At 41.4% G+C, this 18,331-nt stretch overlaps 1 protein-coding gene across 1 annotated transcript; it reads left to right on the plus strand.

Moving 5' to 3' along the window:
* The first annotated feature begins 333 nt into the window (after positions 1 to 333).
* Positions 334 to 15,287, plus strand: pik3c3 (phosphatidylinositol 3-kinase, catalytic subunit type 3). The gene is made up of 25 exons (XM_022200751.2): positions 334 to 731; positions 1,680 to 1,868; positions 2,039 to 2,182; positions 2,265 to 2,394; positions 3,568 to 3,654; positions 3,891 to 3,986; positions 4,095 to 4,166; positions 4,300 to 4,404; positions 5,291 to 5,383; positions 5,491 to 5,676; positions 6,043 to 6,173; positions 6,641 to 6,722; positions 7,538 to 7,605; positions 7,711 to 7,816; positions 8,633 to 8,749; positions 9,055 to 9,186; positions 10,127 to 10,255; positions 10,950 to 11,019; positions 12,425 to 12,489; positions 12,578 to 12,662; positions 12,757 to 12,831; positions 13,176 to 13,344; positions 13,754 to 13,844; positions 14,159 to 14,284; positions 14,995 to 15,287. Exons 1-25 carry the CDS (start codon positions 667 to 669, stop codon positions 15,007 to 15,009), a joined length of 2,628 nt encoding a protein of 875 aa, XP_022056443.2. The 5' UTR covers positions 334 to 666; the 3' UTR covers positions 15,010 to 15,287.
* Positions 15,288 to 18,331: the final 3,044 nt, after the last annotated feature.

Raw genomic sequence — 18,331 nt, forward strand, 5'->3', positions numbered from 1 at the left:
AACAATTTAAGCGATTTTTAAAAAAATCTGAATTCACTCTAAAGCCCTATAAATGTACAAAACAGATATTCTAGCGTTTCATTTTCTTGTCTGGTATTTCTAATTGCCAGAACAGTTTCCAGTCAACATAACGTGGAGGTTCTTCTTCTTTTTAGTTTTATGGCGGTAGGCAAAAAACTTTAGGTTGCATTTAACGTGGAGGTTTTTTGAATTGCACCTTTAATAAGCCCCGCCTCTTTTCTGCTTCCTGCCTTTCCTCATCAGACTCAACTAATCAATCCACGATATACTGACCGCCTGCTCAGTCATAGCGGCCTCGCTGCATCACGGATCGACTACTCTGACCTGGCTGTAGATTTCGGTTGCTGCTGCTGTGTTGTTGTGTAGCTATCAAAAACATCTACTCATGACCGGTGAGACAGCCGTTAAAATAATGTCTTTACCGTGAAGCCAGCAGCCTAAAGATATTCTTTTAAACCTTTGTACAGCCTGACATTGTCTCTGACCGTGTGTCCGCAGTGTTAGCTGGACTCTGTGGAGTGTTTTTGTGCTGATCCGAGGCCTTGTCGCAACACCATCCGCTCGCAAAGTCTCATATAACCGTCAGGGATTTCATGTTGAAGTCGTCAGGGGTTTGGTTAGAATTTAGTGTTTTCCCGTCGGAAGATGGACACTGATAAATTCAACTATGTTTACAGCTGTGACATGGACATCAACGTTCAACTTAAGATGTAAGTTTTGCACTTAATGCCTTTGGTCAGGCGGTGAAACTAAGCAATCTTGTGACTGGACAGGATGCTCGTTGTGTTTGCTGAGCGTGTGTTTGAACGGTGTGGGTCTCACCAACATGGCTTTGTGACTTTAATCGGAGGTTTATACTGTTTAGAACTGCTATAAACACTCTGTTTATCGGTCACATTTTAACAGGACACTCAAATAATGTCAAAGATCGACATTACAAGTCTAATAGGAATGTGTAGTTTGACTTTATAGTGAAATATCTTCCTAAATAATCGGTGTCATACGAAAATGTCGTGATTTTCTGCTTTTCTCTTGCTTCTATGCTTGGAAACGTAAGATTTGTGTGTGTTTAAAGTACTTAAGGCAAAGGTGATGGACACTTTTAGACAAACTATCATCAAATTTTGGAATTAACATGTGGAGCACGAGTTCTTTACTTCCTGCTGTATTGGGTTCATGTGTCATTTAAGTTAATGAAAATATCAGTGATTTCATTTTATTAGTTTTTTCATGTTGCTCTTATCTACATGCAGCATTTACCCTACATGCTAGTTTGTTTTTTACACAAAGAACAAAAAAGAGTAGAAGAAATTCCCTGAACTTGTAGAGAACCACACACACAGGCAACTTTCCAAATAGATTTTGGCATGAATGAAATATCGAAGTGCATAATGTTGAATAAATATTCTGTTATGTGCCGATATTAAAATATTCATAATATAGATCCTCACTCCTGACAGTTTCCAGTAAACTGATTTCAAATTAGCATAGGTTGTCAAAAATCAAGTCGACAAACCCACCATGAAAGCATCTCCAAATATTGACCTTATTCTGAGAGGACAAGTTTGAGCGCTCTTGATAACATCAGCAAACAGTCACATTGAATCCCCCCTTTCTCACATCCACACTTTGCCTTTGTTTTCTCTTCCCCTTACCAGAGGGAGTTTAGAAGGAAAGCGAGAGCAGAGGAGCTACAAAGCGCTGCTCGAAGACCCGATGCTGCGGTTCTCTGGCCTCTACCAGGAGAACTGCTCAGACCTTTATGTTACCTGTCAGGTGTTTGCTGAAGGGAAGCCTCTTGCTTTGCCTGTTCGCACCTCGTACAAAGCATTCAGCACACGTTGGAAGTAAGAACCATGCTGTCTTTTACTTTGTTTAGAGCTAAATAGGCGTGCAACCTTTCACAATATTGACTCAGTTTCTTAAAGCTTTTGGAGAAGTGACTGTTCAGTTAGTCAGATCTTTATCTCCTGCTTAGTCTTCCTCTGTTTTTCCTCTCTCCTGCTGTCCTGTGCAGCTGGAACGAGTGGCTGCGGCTGCCAGTCAAGTACCCAGACCTTCCCCAAAGTGCTCAGGTTGCTCTCACAGTGTGGGACATCTATGGGCCCGGAAGAGCCGTCCCCGTTGGAGGAACTACTGTCACCCTGTTCGGCAAATATGGGTGGGTGTACCTCGCATTATTACAAATGGTTCCTTTGTTTAAGATATGTCACCTTGAGCCACCTCCTCCTGCCCTGTTCTAGTATGTTCCGACAAGGGATGCATGACCTGAAGGTTTGGCCGGGCGTGGAGGGGGATGGAGGGGAGCCCACCACCACACCAGGACGCACCAGCAGCAGTCTGGCAGAGGACCAGATGGGCAGACTAGCCAAGGTACATTACAGCCTGTGTGTGGACAGGAGAAGGCCGCGTGGTGTCTAGGATAGGGTTTCATGAGTGAGTGTGAGACTAAATGGCTAAAAGAGAGGACTGGATGAAGCAGTAGGATGGAAGGTGAACAAGAAACGTGCGTGCTTTGGATAAAGACAGAAAACCCTCCGATGCAAAGCCGTGTCTAAACCATCGTCTGTTCCAGGGCCCTGACCTGGAGGTACTCAGTGATGTGAGTACAAGCAGAGGAGTTAGTGTTGGCAATGCAGAATATGTGTGTGTACTGTATGTGTATGGAAAATGGCCTTGGCCAAAATGGATTTGCCAATAAATCTCCACTTGTATAATACACCTCCTAAATGATGATTACCACATCAGAACAATTCAGACCATGGCAGGGACATTAAACACCTTTTCTCTGTTTGCTTTGCATTGTTCTATGTGGGGAATCCATAAGCAGGATACATCCGTTCAAATACATTTTGACCCAGGTTTCAGTGTGAACACTTGTCGTCTGTCAAGGTGTACGGCTGCAGTCTTGAGAGCATCACACACTTTGGTTTTTAAGTTTCCGGCTGTTGCCTTATCTTAGCGTGTTTCAGTGTGTGTGCATGGATTTCACGTTTATGTGGACACGAGAAAATTTTGTTGTTGCAGCTTTTTGGGATATTAAGAGGAGGCCATGAGGGAGTACATTTCATTTTCATAATATCTGATTACACTGGCTTGTCTTTTAATGCCCCGTTTCCTAAACAAAACTCAATGATTCCTCTTTTTTTTTTTAATTCACCCTGAGTGCAGTTGGCTTCATCTTATGTAAGGTTCTGCTACCAGTTCTTATGTTGTTTTAAAGAGTGAGTACTAATTCTAACCAGCTGAGTTGTGGGCTTCCTATTCATTGCCAAGTGTTTGCTTACATTCCCAGCACCCACACTCACTAACTGATGAGTGGACTGGCTGCTGAGTGTGTGACCGTAGATGCTAGACTGGCTGCTGGCACTGAATCTGTGCATGATTGGACGAGCTGTTTGCACACCAGCCACCATGCCGTGACCAGATCTGCAACAACAGAACCTCATTTGTGTGTGTGTGTGTGTGTGTGTGTGTGTGTGTTTTGGTAAATGTTTGTCTTTTTCTTCTCGTCTCTGTGCTTTCTTTCTCCCCGTCTCCGTCCAGCTGACGAAGGCTCATCGACAAGGCCACATGGTGAAGGTGGACTGGCTGGACCGGCTGACCTTCAGAGAGATCGAGATGATCAACGAGGTGAGTTGGCTGCAGATGCAGAGTCTGTAGGATGTCAGGAAAGCAGCTTCATATGAGTAATTATTATCATTAAGGGGTTGAAAGTACAGATTAGTCCCAGCTGGACTTGTAGGCTGATAATGCAGGAATGCAGTGACTTACTTGCGTAGAAAGGACAATGCAAGACTGTGTTTGCCATTTCATTCTATATGCATGTTTTTGGTTTTTTTGCAATATCTTTTTGTGTATTTCTGCAGAGTGAGAAGCGCAGCTCTAACTTCATGTACCTCATGGTGGAGTTTCCTCGTGTCAAAACAAACGACAAGGAATACAGCATTGTCTACTATGAAAAGGTATGTACATTCCATGTTGTTGTTTTTTCAGTCACCTCTACAACAGGCAGTTATGGGTAAAGCTGTAGATGTCAGCTGATAGGCGTATTGTACTTTGTCCTTATTCAGGATGGCGAGGACGCCTCGCCTGTTCTTACCAGCTGCGACATTGTCAAAGTCCCTGATCCACAGATGGGGATGGTGAGAGGACACACGCATTTGTTTTTGGTGGCTTTGAAGTGTTGATGAAATTTAAATGAAGTTGTGTAAGTGTATTTCTAGATGTATATTTTATTTACAATATGCCGTCTGTTTGCTTTGCTCTTCCTCACAGGAGAATCTGGTTGAGAGCAAGCATCACAAACTGGCTCGTAGCCTTCGGAGTGGGCCCTCGGATCACGACCTGAAGCCCAACGCCGCCACACGCGACCAGCTCAATGTAAGCAACTAGCAGTTCAGTTTATTTCAATAATCAAATTCCACTGAGGTTGCATCTTTCAAGTGCAGATACCACAAAATACATATTACAAAACATGTTAAATGTGGTCTGAAGGAAAGGTAGAAACAGTGTTAATGTAAATAAAACTTACATAATATCCAGACAGATTGATCTCCTGCTGCTTTTAGAAGGTCTTCACACATCTGACATTCAAAGAGCCTTAAAAGCACAGTTTCTTTTAGTTTATCTGAAGTTGGACACGACTTATCCATTATTCCATCATTACAACGTGATATGCTGCAGTGAACTTTCTAAAAATATTGTCCATATCAAAGAAATATGAGTCAAAACTGGATGGTAAACACCATTAAAGTAAAAACAGGAGGCTGAGAAGTTGAGTAAATCTAAAGTCACATAATAGTGAATTAAAAAGGAAGTAAAAATGAACTTCCTGTACTGTAGTATGACAAGTATTTTAGCGGGTAAATTAGTAGCTTTTGCATTTCTGCTGCTGCTGGGAATGTATTTGATGATTTTAGTGTAATTCTGCCCAGTACCAGAGCTGCCACAGATATAAATGCCCCCCAAAAAACCTCTCCATCGCTTTATGCTTTAGGGTACGGTTTCTGAACTTGCTCATTTATCAAAACACTTGGCAGCATATAATATTTATCTCATCTGTCAATTTTATTTTCAGTAGATTATTCATATATTTAATATACAAGTAAGAACTTATCTAACAAACTATGCTTCGTGTACCTTTGCCTTCCAGATGTCCAGCTGAACTCATTTTCCAGATAGCCCTCTTTAAATACTGATCAGTTTGCTTTAGCAGTAAGAGTAAGTTGCTGAAATTGATCTGATGTCTGTCTCTGTGCACCAACAGATCATCGTGAGCTACCCTCCCACCAAGCAGCTGAGCTCTGAAGAACAGGACCTGGTGTGGAAGTTCAGATACTACCTAACCACACAGGAGAAGGTCGGTGGTTTGCGAGTTTCTACGTTACATTTCTCAAGCTTTCTCCATCATCAGCTTCTGTTTTGCACATTTTAAAATGCTTCCTTCTCCTCTTTCCCAAACTCCAGGCTTTGACAAAGTTCCTGAAGTGTGTGAACTGGGATCTGCCCCAGGAGGCCAAGCAGGCTCTGGAGCTGCTGGGGAAGTGGAGGCCCATGGATGTGGAGGATTCCCTGGAGCTGCTGTCGTCTCATTTCACCAACCCTACAGTGAGACGCTACGCCGTGGCACGGCTGCAGCAGGCCGACGATGAGGTAGGCATTGGAGAATTAAGCACGGTCAGGATGTGTGTGTGGACGGACAATGACTAAAACTTAGATGTACAAGTACAGTATTCAAGTGTTTTTTGTTTTGTTTTTGATAATTCTGTCTTTAAATTGGTTGGCAGTAAATGCACTGATTGTGTGTTTGTACTTGGGTTTGGTTGTTACACAGCTACTATCCTTAACCCAATCCACTAAAAACTGTAATTAAAGATGTGCCATAAGTACTTAATTGCATTCAGTTAATTACATCTCATAATCATAGGGGATTTAATAGAAATGAAAGAACTTTGGAGATAAATTCCTCTTGCTTCATCATCATAATTGCATATTTAATTGCTTATTTCTTCTCTCTAGGACCTGCTGATGTACCTTCTGCAGCTGGTGCAGGCGCTCAAATATGAGAACTTCAGCGATATTCAGGGAGGCTTAGAGCCAGGCAGCAAGAGAGACAGCCAAGGACTTTCAGATGACTCCACACTGGACAGGTCAGTACTTGGATGTTACAGCATTATGTAAGCTGTTCTGGCTGTGGATCATAAAAAGGTCAACGCCTCTAACCACACTGACAGACACAGGCCTTTTGATAAAAATGTCAAAAAACATGTTTGTGTGTTTTTTTTTGCTTCCAGGATCTAAATTTACCCCAGAATGTTCACTGGCTGGGAGAGCATATGCTGATTTCCAGAAAATCGATTATTTCTCTTTCAGAAACCGTAGTGAAGTCTTTGGATGTTTTGATTTTACTGGCAAGTCCACGGCTGCAGCCAGGCTGTTAGCTGGGTGCCGACTCTGCAACCAACATCTTGAATTAACAAAGATTTGAACCAAGCTGACATTAAAATGAAACGTCAATACTGAACGTGCCATCTTCAAACCTTTCGTAGCCATCATTGAAATACCACAATCTTTGTTTTTGTTTGTCATTGTTGTTTCTGTTTTATTCTTTTCGAAGCTCCCAGATCCTTTCCGGCTCATCGGGATCATCCACTGCGCCACAGAAAGGCAAGGAAGGAGCCGACAGTGAGAATCTAGAGGTAAAAAAAATGTTACTAAATATTAGCCTAGCCACGCTATACCCATGTTTCTGACGGCACAAGGGTCTAGGGAAGCTCGACAGGGAGGGAGGCGGGCTAAAAGGTTGTCTATCAAATCCCTCTGCAGCAATTGGGTAGGTATACAACCAATCAACGCAACGAATAGGCTGACGTAGTTCCGAGAGCACCGGCAGATTGTGGCTAAGTCCCGTTAGCTTCCCAACCAGCGGAGCCGCGGAGCCAACTGGTGTATTAAGGATTTGCCATATCCCGTCGGCATAAGTCCAAATACGTCTTTCTTCTCAATGAAACACTTCAGTGCCGTCCTTTGTTTATCTTTCAAGTTGAATTTTAGCTTCAAATCTTTAAGGGCTGTGGCCAAAGCCGAGTCGAAAGATAACTGTTTATTGTGCGCCGGTTGTTTCTGTCAGAATCGTCGCGCCTCTGTCGTCACTTCGTTACGCCCACCTTCTGACTCTACACTTCATGGTGATTGGTCCGGCCAGTTTTAGGAGCATCCAGCCTCGAGCCTTATGGAGGGTAACTAGACCCACCCTGGCAGAGAATTAAATTCGTTGCCGTGGGTTGTCTAGCGCGGCTAGGCTAACTAAATATACATTAGAGCCCCAAAAGCACCTGTTGACGGAGCAAAATGAAGAGTCAGGTGATGCTTGGAATTTCAGATGTGTTTTTGTTTCTTTGGCTTTACAAACAAGGATTAAAAAAATGCAGGAAAACATGACGTATTTATGTCAGTCAGTCACTGTGAGCTACATGCCAGCTCAGTGAATCACACTGTGTCTGTTTCTTTGTAGCAAGACCTGTGCACGTTCCTCATCTCCCGCGCTTGCAAGAACTCAACGCTTGCCAACTACTTGTACTGGTGCGTACAGTCCATAACCATTTCCTCACTGTAAAGCAAAATTAGATTAGTTTATTATGGCAGAGAATTTGTGTGTGGAAAAAAAACCCCGTCTTTCTTCCACAGGTACGTGATTGTGGAGTGTGAGGATCAGGACACCCAACAGAGAGATCCTAAGACCCATGAGATGTACCTGAACGTCATGAGGAGGTTCAGCCAGGCTTTACTCAAGGTCAGCACTCAGAAGGAAATATTTCACAAAGCGTACTTCAGGAAAAGGTTACCGGATGATCATCAGACACAGTGCTGAGGAAATTTCACTCATAGTCATTTGAAGTTTACTGTAGTGGGGTGTTTATTCCAGCATACGGTGGTGTGAAGGTAAGTCAAGCCAGAACGTTTTCAGGGTCAGGGGTAGGGAGGTGCTGTATGTAAATACAAGGGGGGTAGTGGTTAATTTGTGTATGCTTGTCAATCAGTGACAGAGGGTAGGACAACAGAGAACAAATGGGAATTGAATCAAGGTAAGAGGGGGTGCAAATAAACAGCGGGCAGTGGAACGAAGGAGTGACACTAGAAGGTTTCTGTAGCAAAAAAAAGGTGTGGTATTTTCTTCATCACCAGCAAATCTAACAAATTATGTCATCAGGTGTCATAGTCTCTGTGCTGACTTTTTATTCTGTTTATTGGACTTCCTTCACTCCACTTCACAGCCTACTATTTCTATCAACGTGATTTTATCTTTTTAAGCTGCATTTTAAATGTACCTGAACGTGCCTTTATGTTGCCTAAATATTTTTTAAAAATTCTCAAATTTATCATAGCTGACTGAAAGTTATACAAATTTCATTGTACTAAGCGCACATTAAATTCTCTCCCATGCTTTTAATTGAAGCTCAACCAGTTTTTTAGTTTGTTATACATCTGTATTACAGCAAAGCTAACACGCATATAACCGCTAACAAACTGAAGACAACAAATATCACTGTAAAAATGTATTTTTCTTCAAGCGCTGCCCTTCAGCTCACAGAGTTTCTCTTCCCTCCAGGGTGATAAGAGTGTGAGGGTGATGCGGTCGCTCTTGGCTGCCCAACAAACATTTGTAGACAGACTGGTGCAGCTGATGAAAGCCGTCCAAAGAGAGAGTGGAAATCGCAAGAAGAAGGTAACAATAGAAACTCCCACATGGTTTGATGCTCACTCAAATGTTACAGTATGTAGTTTCTTTTTTTTGCAAATATTTCCTTAACTTCATTTATTCAGGGATATTTTTTTTCTTTTCAGTTTGTTAAATTCAAATTCTTCTTTTTACCGTTTCAGTCTGAAATAGTACACAAGGCAAATAAAATTATCCTGTTTCAGACACTTATTCACGATGTTTTTTTCAGGCTGGTAGGTATTTGTAGCCTCTAAACACACTGATCCTGCTGAATTGTGTAAACATCAGCATCCCTTTATGTGTTTCTGCAGACGGAGCGTTTGCAGGCTCTGCTGGCTGACAACGAGAAGGTGAATCTCTCAGAGATCGAGCCAATTCCTCTTCCTCTGGAGCCTCAGATCAGGATCAGAGGCATCGTCCCAGAGACAGCGACGCTCTTCAAGGTACAGGAGACTTTACTGTCATCCTTAGAAATCGATTTCTTGCCACTTGTATAACTGAACGGTCTTCAAAGTGTAACTTAAATTACATTTAATTTGTCTGTGGCTCCATGCGTATCAGCTCTGTAAATCACTTATCTTGTGTTCTCAGAAATATCACATTAGCCATTGATGTTCTTTGGTTCATGATTGTGTCCCCTAGTTTTTCATTCATTCAACAAAGTACTGTTCCATTATCCATCTACGTAGCTGGAAACCTTCTTTTCATCAAATTAAGCAGAAAACAGTAACATGAGTGTTCTGAGCAGATGGTTGGCCCAGGCATCAGAATACACAAACATCTTTGTTATAGAAATGACCTAAAATACATAAAGCATGATGTAGAAAGTGCATCTTAATTTGCCATCTCATAACAACGTTCTATGTGGTCATTTAAAGGCACTTTTTCAGTGTTCACCGTAAACCAGGACATTTAGAAAATGCTGCTTACTTAAAATAATCTTATTTCTGTGAACACTGCTGCTTTTTTGGCTTTTGATGACAAAAAGTGCCATTTCAGCTTTAATTGTGTGCACAAAGAGGCAGTTTATGGTGCTGTTGTTTTTCCATTGTCGTCATCTGCACACAGAGCTCCACAGATCTGAGTTATGTTCTGTTTTTACTCATGCTGATTTGTTATCTCAAACAAAATCTGCTCGGGAACAGCATAAATTGCTGCGGTGAAGTATCCCAGTAAAATGCCACCATTGTAGTCCTGAAAGTCCAGAGTTAATCCCCATATCCTAACTCCTAGTACAGGCCTCTGGTGCATCAGTTCACTCGAGAAAGTGATGCTCCCCAAACGTGTGTTGGTTAATCACTGAAACAAAGACACAGATGGTCATGATTTTAAGCAATATTTATTCAGTGTACTGCATAAGTCTTCCGTCTTTGTGCGTATCAGAGTGCTCTGATGCCAGCCAAGCTGATCTTCAAGGCCGAGGATGGAGCCATGTACCCAGTAATCTTCAAACATGGAGACGACCTGAGACAAGACCAGCTCATCCTGCAGATCATCTCGCTCATGGACAAAGTACGCTTTTCTTTTCTTTTTTTATGTTGTCTTCCTACAGGGACACAAGCAGGCAGTGAGAGGTTGTAACACATTTTATTTGGCACAATAAGAAAGGTACTGCAGGTGAAGCAGATCTGCAAAATATCAGGGATAAAACCTCAGACTTATTTTACCTGTGGTGAATGTACAGACAGCATTGATGCAGCATTCTGTATAATATATACCGCAATACAATTTCAGTTTCTTGCACCATACACGTCTATTATCTGCATACAATTTCTTCCCACATGATAATGTTTAGGCTCCAGTCCCCCGTGACCCTAAAGAGGATTAAGCGGTGTATAGATAATGGATGGATGATAATGTTTTGATTTATACACCCACTGTGATCTTTGGACCGTAGAATTGCTTCGTCTGGACTTGTAGCATGCCACACTATGACTATTTTTTGTTTGTTTTACAGAAAACTATACTATGAAGTTTTTAAAAAATACTTTATAAAAGTGTTTTTATTACTCATTGTACACTATTTTGACCATCACCTACAATATGACCAGTTTTATGATGTGCTACACTGACTTTTTTTTTAATGACATACTATACTATGATTTTTTTTTTTTTTTTTCAACAGCCTATGGTCATATACTAACCCATACTAAATGTTCAACTGTCATTCATAAATTTAATCTTGTTTTTTGCTTCTGGCTTGCAGCTGTTAAGGAAAGAGAATTTGGACCTGAAGTTGACACCCTACAAAGTTCTGGCCACCAGCACCAAGCACGGTAAGAACTCATCACTACTTAGTAGTCTGTTTGGCTCCTTTTACAACTGAATAAATGCAATGATGCAGGGTTTTTGTGACAGAACAATAGGGAGAATCCATTCAAAACAGTAAATCATTTCATATGTAGCACCATTTTCTGTGACTGTGGTGCACTTGCAACATGAGTCAGGACAACAGCGTTTTCTGTCACAGATATGTTTGTTACTGCGGGTAGTTTCCCATTTGTGATTTCTCATCGGCCACAAACTAGAGCAGAGATGAAAACATCACAGTTTGTGTTTGTCAGCGGCTCAGGATGAGCCAGACTTTATCTGAAGGATCATCAGTGGTGACATAAGGTCCGTCTATGGATAGCACCAAGAGAAGAAACAGCAGTTTCCATAGTGACAGAGGTCAGGTCATGAACACGTCAGGAGCATGCTCGTTTTCCTTAACATTCATGTGATTGTGCACCGACAATTCTACTGCAACATCTTGAAGAAGTTGAGGGTGAAATGACCTGAACAGTTGTGCAATGGCATTGGGTGCTCCCTGTGACTTGTTTCTCTTCCCCAAAATGAAATTCAAGTTGAAGAGTTACTGTTTGACAGTTTTGGAGATTCAACACTAATCGCAGATGGTTCCCGTCATGCTCACATAACAGGACTTCCAAGGAGCATTACAAGCTTTGCAGGCACATTGGAAATGCTGTATTGCTGCACAAGGAGACTCTTCTGATTGGGATGGTGGCCAAATTTAAATCAAATATGGTTTTTGAGGTGGAATTCAAAAGTTCAGTGGCTGTATTTTAGAAAAATCAAAAACCATACCAGATTTAAATTTAACCACAATACAGCTCTCAGTGCTTCTCTATCACTTAAACTATGACTGGAATTCCTGTTCTGTGAGCAACTTTAATTTCATTTTAAGGAAGAAGTGACAGAGACAATACTATAAAGTAGGGAAGCAACAGTTGAGGTGTCGCAGCTGAAAAACGTGTGGCTCGTCACCGCTCTGAACAGCACAGCTGGAGCACCTAAATGTCATTGCACAGCCGTTTGCACCGAATTTTCTCACCTAGACGCCTCAGGACATTACAATAAGTGTTTAGAGTCAAACCCTGAGGGACAAAATCACAGTGCACAGGCCTGGAAATGATGATCATGCTCTTGGTGTGCTCCTGACTTGCTGCAGACTCATAGACCGCAAATACAGCTGTTTGCTCTCTGGGTGGTAGTCATAGACCCGCCTCTCATCACTGGTGATGATCGTTGACATGAAAGCTGGTTCATCCTGGGCTGTTCCATCCATGGTTAAAGAACAAATCTACACCAGCCAGTGGCCACAAAAAGACACTTGACCTGGAACAGTCTCAGAGCTTCATATCTTCCAGTGTAACCAAGAAACTGAACGTTCTTCTCCAGGTTTTATGCAGTTTGTGCAGTCGGTTCCTGTCGCTGAAGTCCTGGCTACTGAAGGCAACATCCAGGTGAGCAGTGAAGCAGTTGAGACATGACTTGGAGTGTGCAACCTGGAACTGTCTGACATCGATGTGTCGTTTAACCCCGTCTTCACAGAGCTTCTTCAGGAAACATGCACCGAGTGAAAAAGGTCCCTACGGCATCAGCTCGGAGGTGATGGACACCTACGTCAAGAGCTGTGGTGAGACATTTATTCTGTTGGTATCTTCAGTCCCCAGAACACATTAACTGATCCTGTCGGTCTGATTGATGCCTCTGTCGCTGTCTCCTTCCAGCTGGTTACTGCGTCATCACCTACATCCTGGGAGTTGGAGACAGACACCTGGACAACCTGCTGCTGACAAAAACTGGTGAGACAGATGTAATTATACTGTTTGACATCTTACTTATTACCGCCCGGCAAAACTGCGTTTTCCGGAAGGTATTGTTTTCAGCTGCATGGTCTTGCTTGCTTGCTTGCTTGTCTGTAACAATTTGGTTTCCGTGCGATAACTCGATAAAATATTGATGTAGCCTCACCATATTTGGTACACAGGTGTACCATAATAAGACACAGGTCAAGTTCGAATTTGGTGACCGTGACCTCATTTTCAAGGTCACAGGGGTCATCTTTGTTGCCAGGCAGTCCAAGTTTGGTAAAACTTCTTGTTTAAAAAGTTTTTTCTTTACCGTATTCTCTCCGCTTCTCTTCCAGGGAAGCTCTTCCACATCGACTTCGGCTACATCCTGGGCCGAGACCCCAAACCGCTGCCTCCGCCCATGAAGCTGAGTAAAGAGATGGTGGAGGGGATGGGAGGGATGCAGAGCGAGCAGTACCAGGAGTTCAGGAAGCAGTGCTACACCGCCTTCCTTCACCTGAGGAGGTAGACTGCACACACAGACACAGTCTAGAGCGAGCACTTTTAACATTAACGGTACCGATGTAATTTGTAGAAATCGCATCTTGACTAGTCAAAGCTGACTGATAGCTTTAATTTAATTTAGAGATAACAGTAGTTCAGCTTTCAAATCAAACAACTGGACATATCCACAGCACCACAGACTGAACTTGAGTAACAACATACTTTACTACGGCTTCACCATCACATCCAGACAGAACAGCTGCAGCTGCACTCACAGCTGGATGGTGACAGAAATCAGCCTTTAAATAGGAATAATGACCAACACATGCTCATAAAGTGTCACATCATCTGTCCTTTCTGCATTATAACTAGACTGGTCACACACCAACTGTTCTTATGAATCCAAACCTTCCTCTGTCCACTTCCTCAGATACTCCAACCTGATCCTGAATCTGTTCTCTCTCATGGTGGACGCCAATATTCCTGACATTGCTCTGGAGCCTGACAAGACTGTTAAGAAGGTGACTTTTTTTGTTACCATTACCCGAATAGGAGAAAAAACTAAAATCTTTTTTCAGTGGTATATAAAGATCATTCACATAGGTCAGTCTTTTATCTTTCACGCAAGCTGAGACTAAAATCAAAAAAAAATTTAATATAAGGAATTAACTGCTTGAACTAAGTTAAAAAAAAAATCCTAGAATTTCTTGAGTAATCATAAATTGAACTGAATCTAACTTATAATTCTGAACAGTTGAGTATCTCATCCTGTGTGAAATTCTAGACTAATTGTCGGCTTGCCCCATAACAATGAGTGATATTTCTTTACCTTCAGGTGCAGGATAAGTTCAGATTGGACCTGTCGGATGAGGAGGCGGTCCACTACATGCAGAGCCTGATAGATGAGAGTGTGGGAGCTTTGTTTGCTGCTGTGGTCGAGCAGATACACAAATTTGCACAGGTGAGTAAACTCAAACACACATGATCATTTGAAACAGGGTTGGATTTTACAATTGCACAAACGGAAACACAATTCAAGTGTGTCAGTTGGTCATTTAAACTTAGTGCCACAGTGACGGCTGCCATGTAGAGCTGCAGCGTCGACCTTCAGGCCAGTTTACTCGGTGGCGCTCCAGCTACAGTCGAGGGCCCTCAGCGCTGTTTCTGCATCAGTGTTGCTCCCTATTCGCTACATTTGGCTTCCTGGGGCTTGTTTGCACTGAATGATAGAGAACAACAGGCATGCCCCAGATGTGCTCCTGACCTGAGGCAGCTTCTCTGGTGAAGACTGCAGCTCTTCCAAAGGGAAAACTGCTGTTTCTCCTCTTGGTTGTAGCCGCAAAGACGAGTCACGTTATGAGTGATGATCCTGGACATCATTAGTTTGTTCTCACTTCTGCTTTGTGTAGAAAATCTCAAACGCTCACTACCAGCAGTCACATGAACATGTGTAGTGCAGGTCCTGCTGTTGATAATGTGGTGTTGTGCGGCCTCCTGACTTTTTTTCTCACACGACTGACGCGCTCCATGTAGACACAACCTAAAGACTCTCAGAACTTTATCTCTACATCGCAGATAGTTGTTTATTGCTGTATTAAAGTTCTATTTCTATTCAAAATCTTGTACATTACGACGTAGCTCATGTTGAAACTTTGTTCCTGTCTCCTTCAGTATTGGCGTAGATGAACAGAACAGAGACGAGGTTGAAGTGGATCGAAGTTCTGCAGCAGAAATGCGTGATCGTACGGCTCTGATCCGATTGACCGGTGAGTGTGAGGAGATGAAGGAAAGAAACCCAGTGACACTGTTAAAAGGCCAAGAATGCACTGCCAACCTTTACTGCAAGACAGTTAACAAGGACATGCACATCTTTGTTTGCTTATGTATATATCATGTATATTAATTATTGAATGAATGAATGAATGACATGTAAGGCCAAATAAAAGACTGTTGTTACAACTAAACATACTCTGCTCAGTTTATTTCCAAAGCAGTGTATATTTTTCATCATTTTAGCCCAAAAACATGCTGCTATGTAGCGTTTATGATGCGCAACGTGTTTCTTAATTGAGCCTGTCTGACCATCTGTGGACGGTAATGCTGTCAATGCTGGGGGCAGAAACAAGCTGAACCCCCAGAGGGTTGATGAGTCACTGAGCGAGTGACTAAGCATTTCCTGCCAGACCCGAGAGAGACCTGAAGCAGCAGCTGGTCTGTGTGTTTAAAGCTCCAGATATACGTTTCTTAAGATTTGTTCTGACAAGTTGGCTGTTGGTTGTGAAGTTTTTAGGGTCTGCTGTATGAAGCTGCTGTTGGACAGAATTATTCAAATACATATTTTAAAACGTATAAAGGGAAATTTTTTGATTGTTGCATCAATTCAATATTTTTTTTACCTGCTTTTTATTTTATTGAAATTTGAAGCAGTGTTTTAAAGAATAACCCAGGAACTATTAAAGATAAAAGCCTGAAAATTTTAACCATTTCCCATCATACTATTGATTCAGAATCTTGCACAGGGATATTACAGAATACAACTAGTGATATTTTCTTAACTATATGTAGCTGCATGTCACAATAATACAAATGTATAGAAATTTTTATTCAATAAAATACAGAAACTGAGATAAATGAGCAGTTATAAGTTGTACCACAAAAACTAAATATTGCCAGGTAGCCTAAACTATTATTTTCATAGATACGTTTTTTAGAAACTGAGTGAACTGATATTGAAGGAGATGCTTAAAGGTAAACTATTAAGCAGTGGAAACCAAAGCAAGAGAATCTATTGTGGAAATGCTAATCCTATCAAATGACAGGATCAAAATTTCCATAATTATCACGAGAAAATTTTACCATTAAGGTATTGCTGACATAAGTCCATCAGATTACCATTAAATGTATGTCAAGGAATGAAAATTTCCCACCAGAAAAATCCCAACATCCCAACAGATCTACAGGTGGTCATACTCATACTGATCATCCTAATGCAGTTACATATATCTACATGACAAGTCTCTTCAAAACCAAGGTTTATTCTGACGAAGTGGGTCTAAAATGAGAAAGAGAACCACAATTAAACATTGTTCTCTCAGTTTTATTTGGAGAATTATTTTTGAACTTACATCAGCCTATCTGCTCCGTGTATTTTTTCTGGAAATTTTCTGGATTTTCCGTTCTGAAATGAGTATTGAAAAAGAAAAAAACGAGTGGTTATTTGATTTTCGTTTTAAAGTAAAGAAATTCGAATTGAAATACAAGGCGTTTTTCCTTTTCATGATCAAACAGAGAAATATGAAATTTTAAAAATGCTTTGATTTTCATTTTATGTTTAAAATACAACATGGTCTCACGGGGATTCGTGAAACTGTTACGTAAATTTTTTGTTTCTTTTTCGTGCGCACCAACACGATTTCGGGCTGTAAAATAACAAAAAAGTTCAATCAGTAAGAGACAGAAATGAAAAAAGGTCAGTTTTTTTCATTTTCTGGGACCGGAAGTGGTCATCAAGTGTGGAGCCAAACAGAGTACAGTGCATAGATTGTATATATTTTTTTTCATTAGTTTTCATGGTCAAAATGAGAGCTCAATTGGTCGATCTTAAAATAAATCAATATTGATTTTTTTTTTTAATAAAGCGTTAAAGTTTTGCGAAACCAGAGGGCAGGTCTACTTGATTGACAGTCCGGTCTGGAATAACTGACAGGTCCTATGGAGGAGACAGAGACTGTACATAAAGATATACAGTTTATGGGAGGAGGCAGCCCAGACTCTGCTCTCCTCGTTTGGATTAACTCTGATATGATCACTGTTGGTTTATTTATCGGTGGAGCAGCAGAACCTTTTCCACAGACAGTTTACCTCCCTGTTGGCTTGTTTTAACCAGTTTTCTACCTTCGGCTGATTCTACCAGCCGACACTGAAAGGACTCTGATTGGTCAGTAAGTGTTTATTTTCGTATCGGTGCCGCTTTTAATGCACTTTATATGCAGCTTTAGTGTCAGATATAATGTGTGCCATGCACTCCAGATGTTGGTGGAGTTTATTTCTGTGTGTGTTGACCAGAGAAGAAAGTTAGCATCCAGTAAATATTAGCTTTAATGTTAGCGATGCTAACCGAGCTAGCTGCTTAGTCGTAGCCTGATTAAAGCTAACGGAGCATGAAGCTAACGATGTTTGCATTGTGTTTCATGTAAACAGCTGAAGTGAGTTGTGTTCGTGTAATGTGGTACATTTAGTTAATAAAACTGTCAATGGAGACGCTGGTTCACATTAATGTGATGTTTAGAAAACCTAAATGTGATTTAAACAGTAAGGTTAAGGATCTGTGTTGTCAGTAGTCCTGAATATCTGCTGAGTCTCTGAAGTTAAACTGGAGAAAACAGTAAATCTACTCTCTAGTCGTTAACATTGTTTAATAATTGATTCACATGTTGTACTACATCTTAGTGCAGATTAGAAGAATAACCTCCCAGAATATGTCCAAAGTAATGGTGAACGCTACAGTTATTACATTTAAATTGCAGCACAGATAAGATGGAAAAAAAATCCTCTCCCGTAAAGCTAAAGTGACTACAGGTCTTTCTGTCTTTCATTGCTTGGAAAACTATATGAAATAGGAAATCTCTCCAGGGATACTTTAAAATGAACCTCCGGTGTCGATACTGTGATGTCTGTCTTCATCTCAGGTGTCTCATGTTCATTGTGAGGATCTTCTGAGTGAAGCCAACAGAAGGAAAACCTCATCTGGTTGTGAAGAAGGAGACTGAATGGACGACATCCTCAGTGAACCACTTCCTGTTTAGCTTTCACTTCCAGAAGGACAGACCAACTGTTTTAGCAGTTTATTATTCTCTGTTCAGCAGACAGGTGCTCTGCTTTGGAGTGTGATGATGTTGTCGGTGATGTGGAGACTGAAGTTTCCGTTTCACCCACAGTGTGCTTTAGGGCAGCCGGGTAGGACTTGATGTTTGAAATACGGACCGACAGCTCAGATTTAACTGTCTGC

This window comes from Acanthochromis polyacanthus, chromosome 23, assembly GCF_021347895.1.
Source record: "Acanthochromis polyacanthus isolate Apoly-LR-REF ecotype Palm Island chromosome 23, KAUST_Apoly_ChrSc, whole genome shotgun sequence".
Taxonomy (NCBI): domain Eukaryota; kingdom Metazoa; phylum Chordata; class Actinopteri; family Pomacentridae; genus Acanthochromis; species Acanthochromis polyacanthus.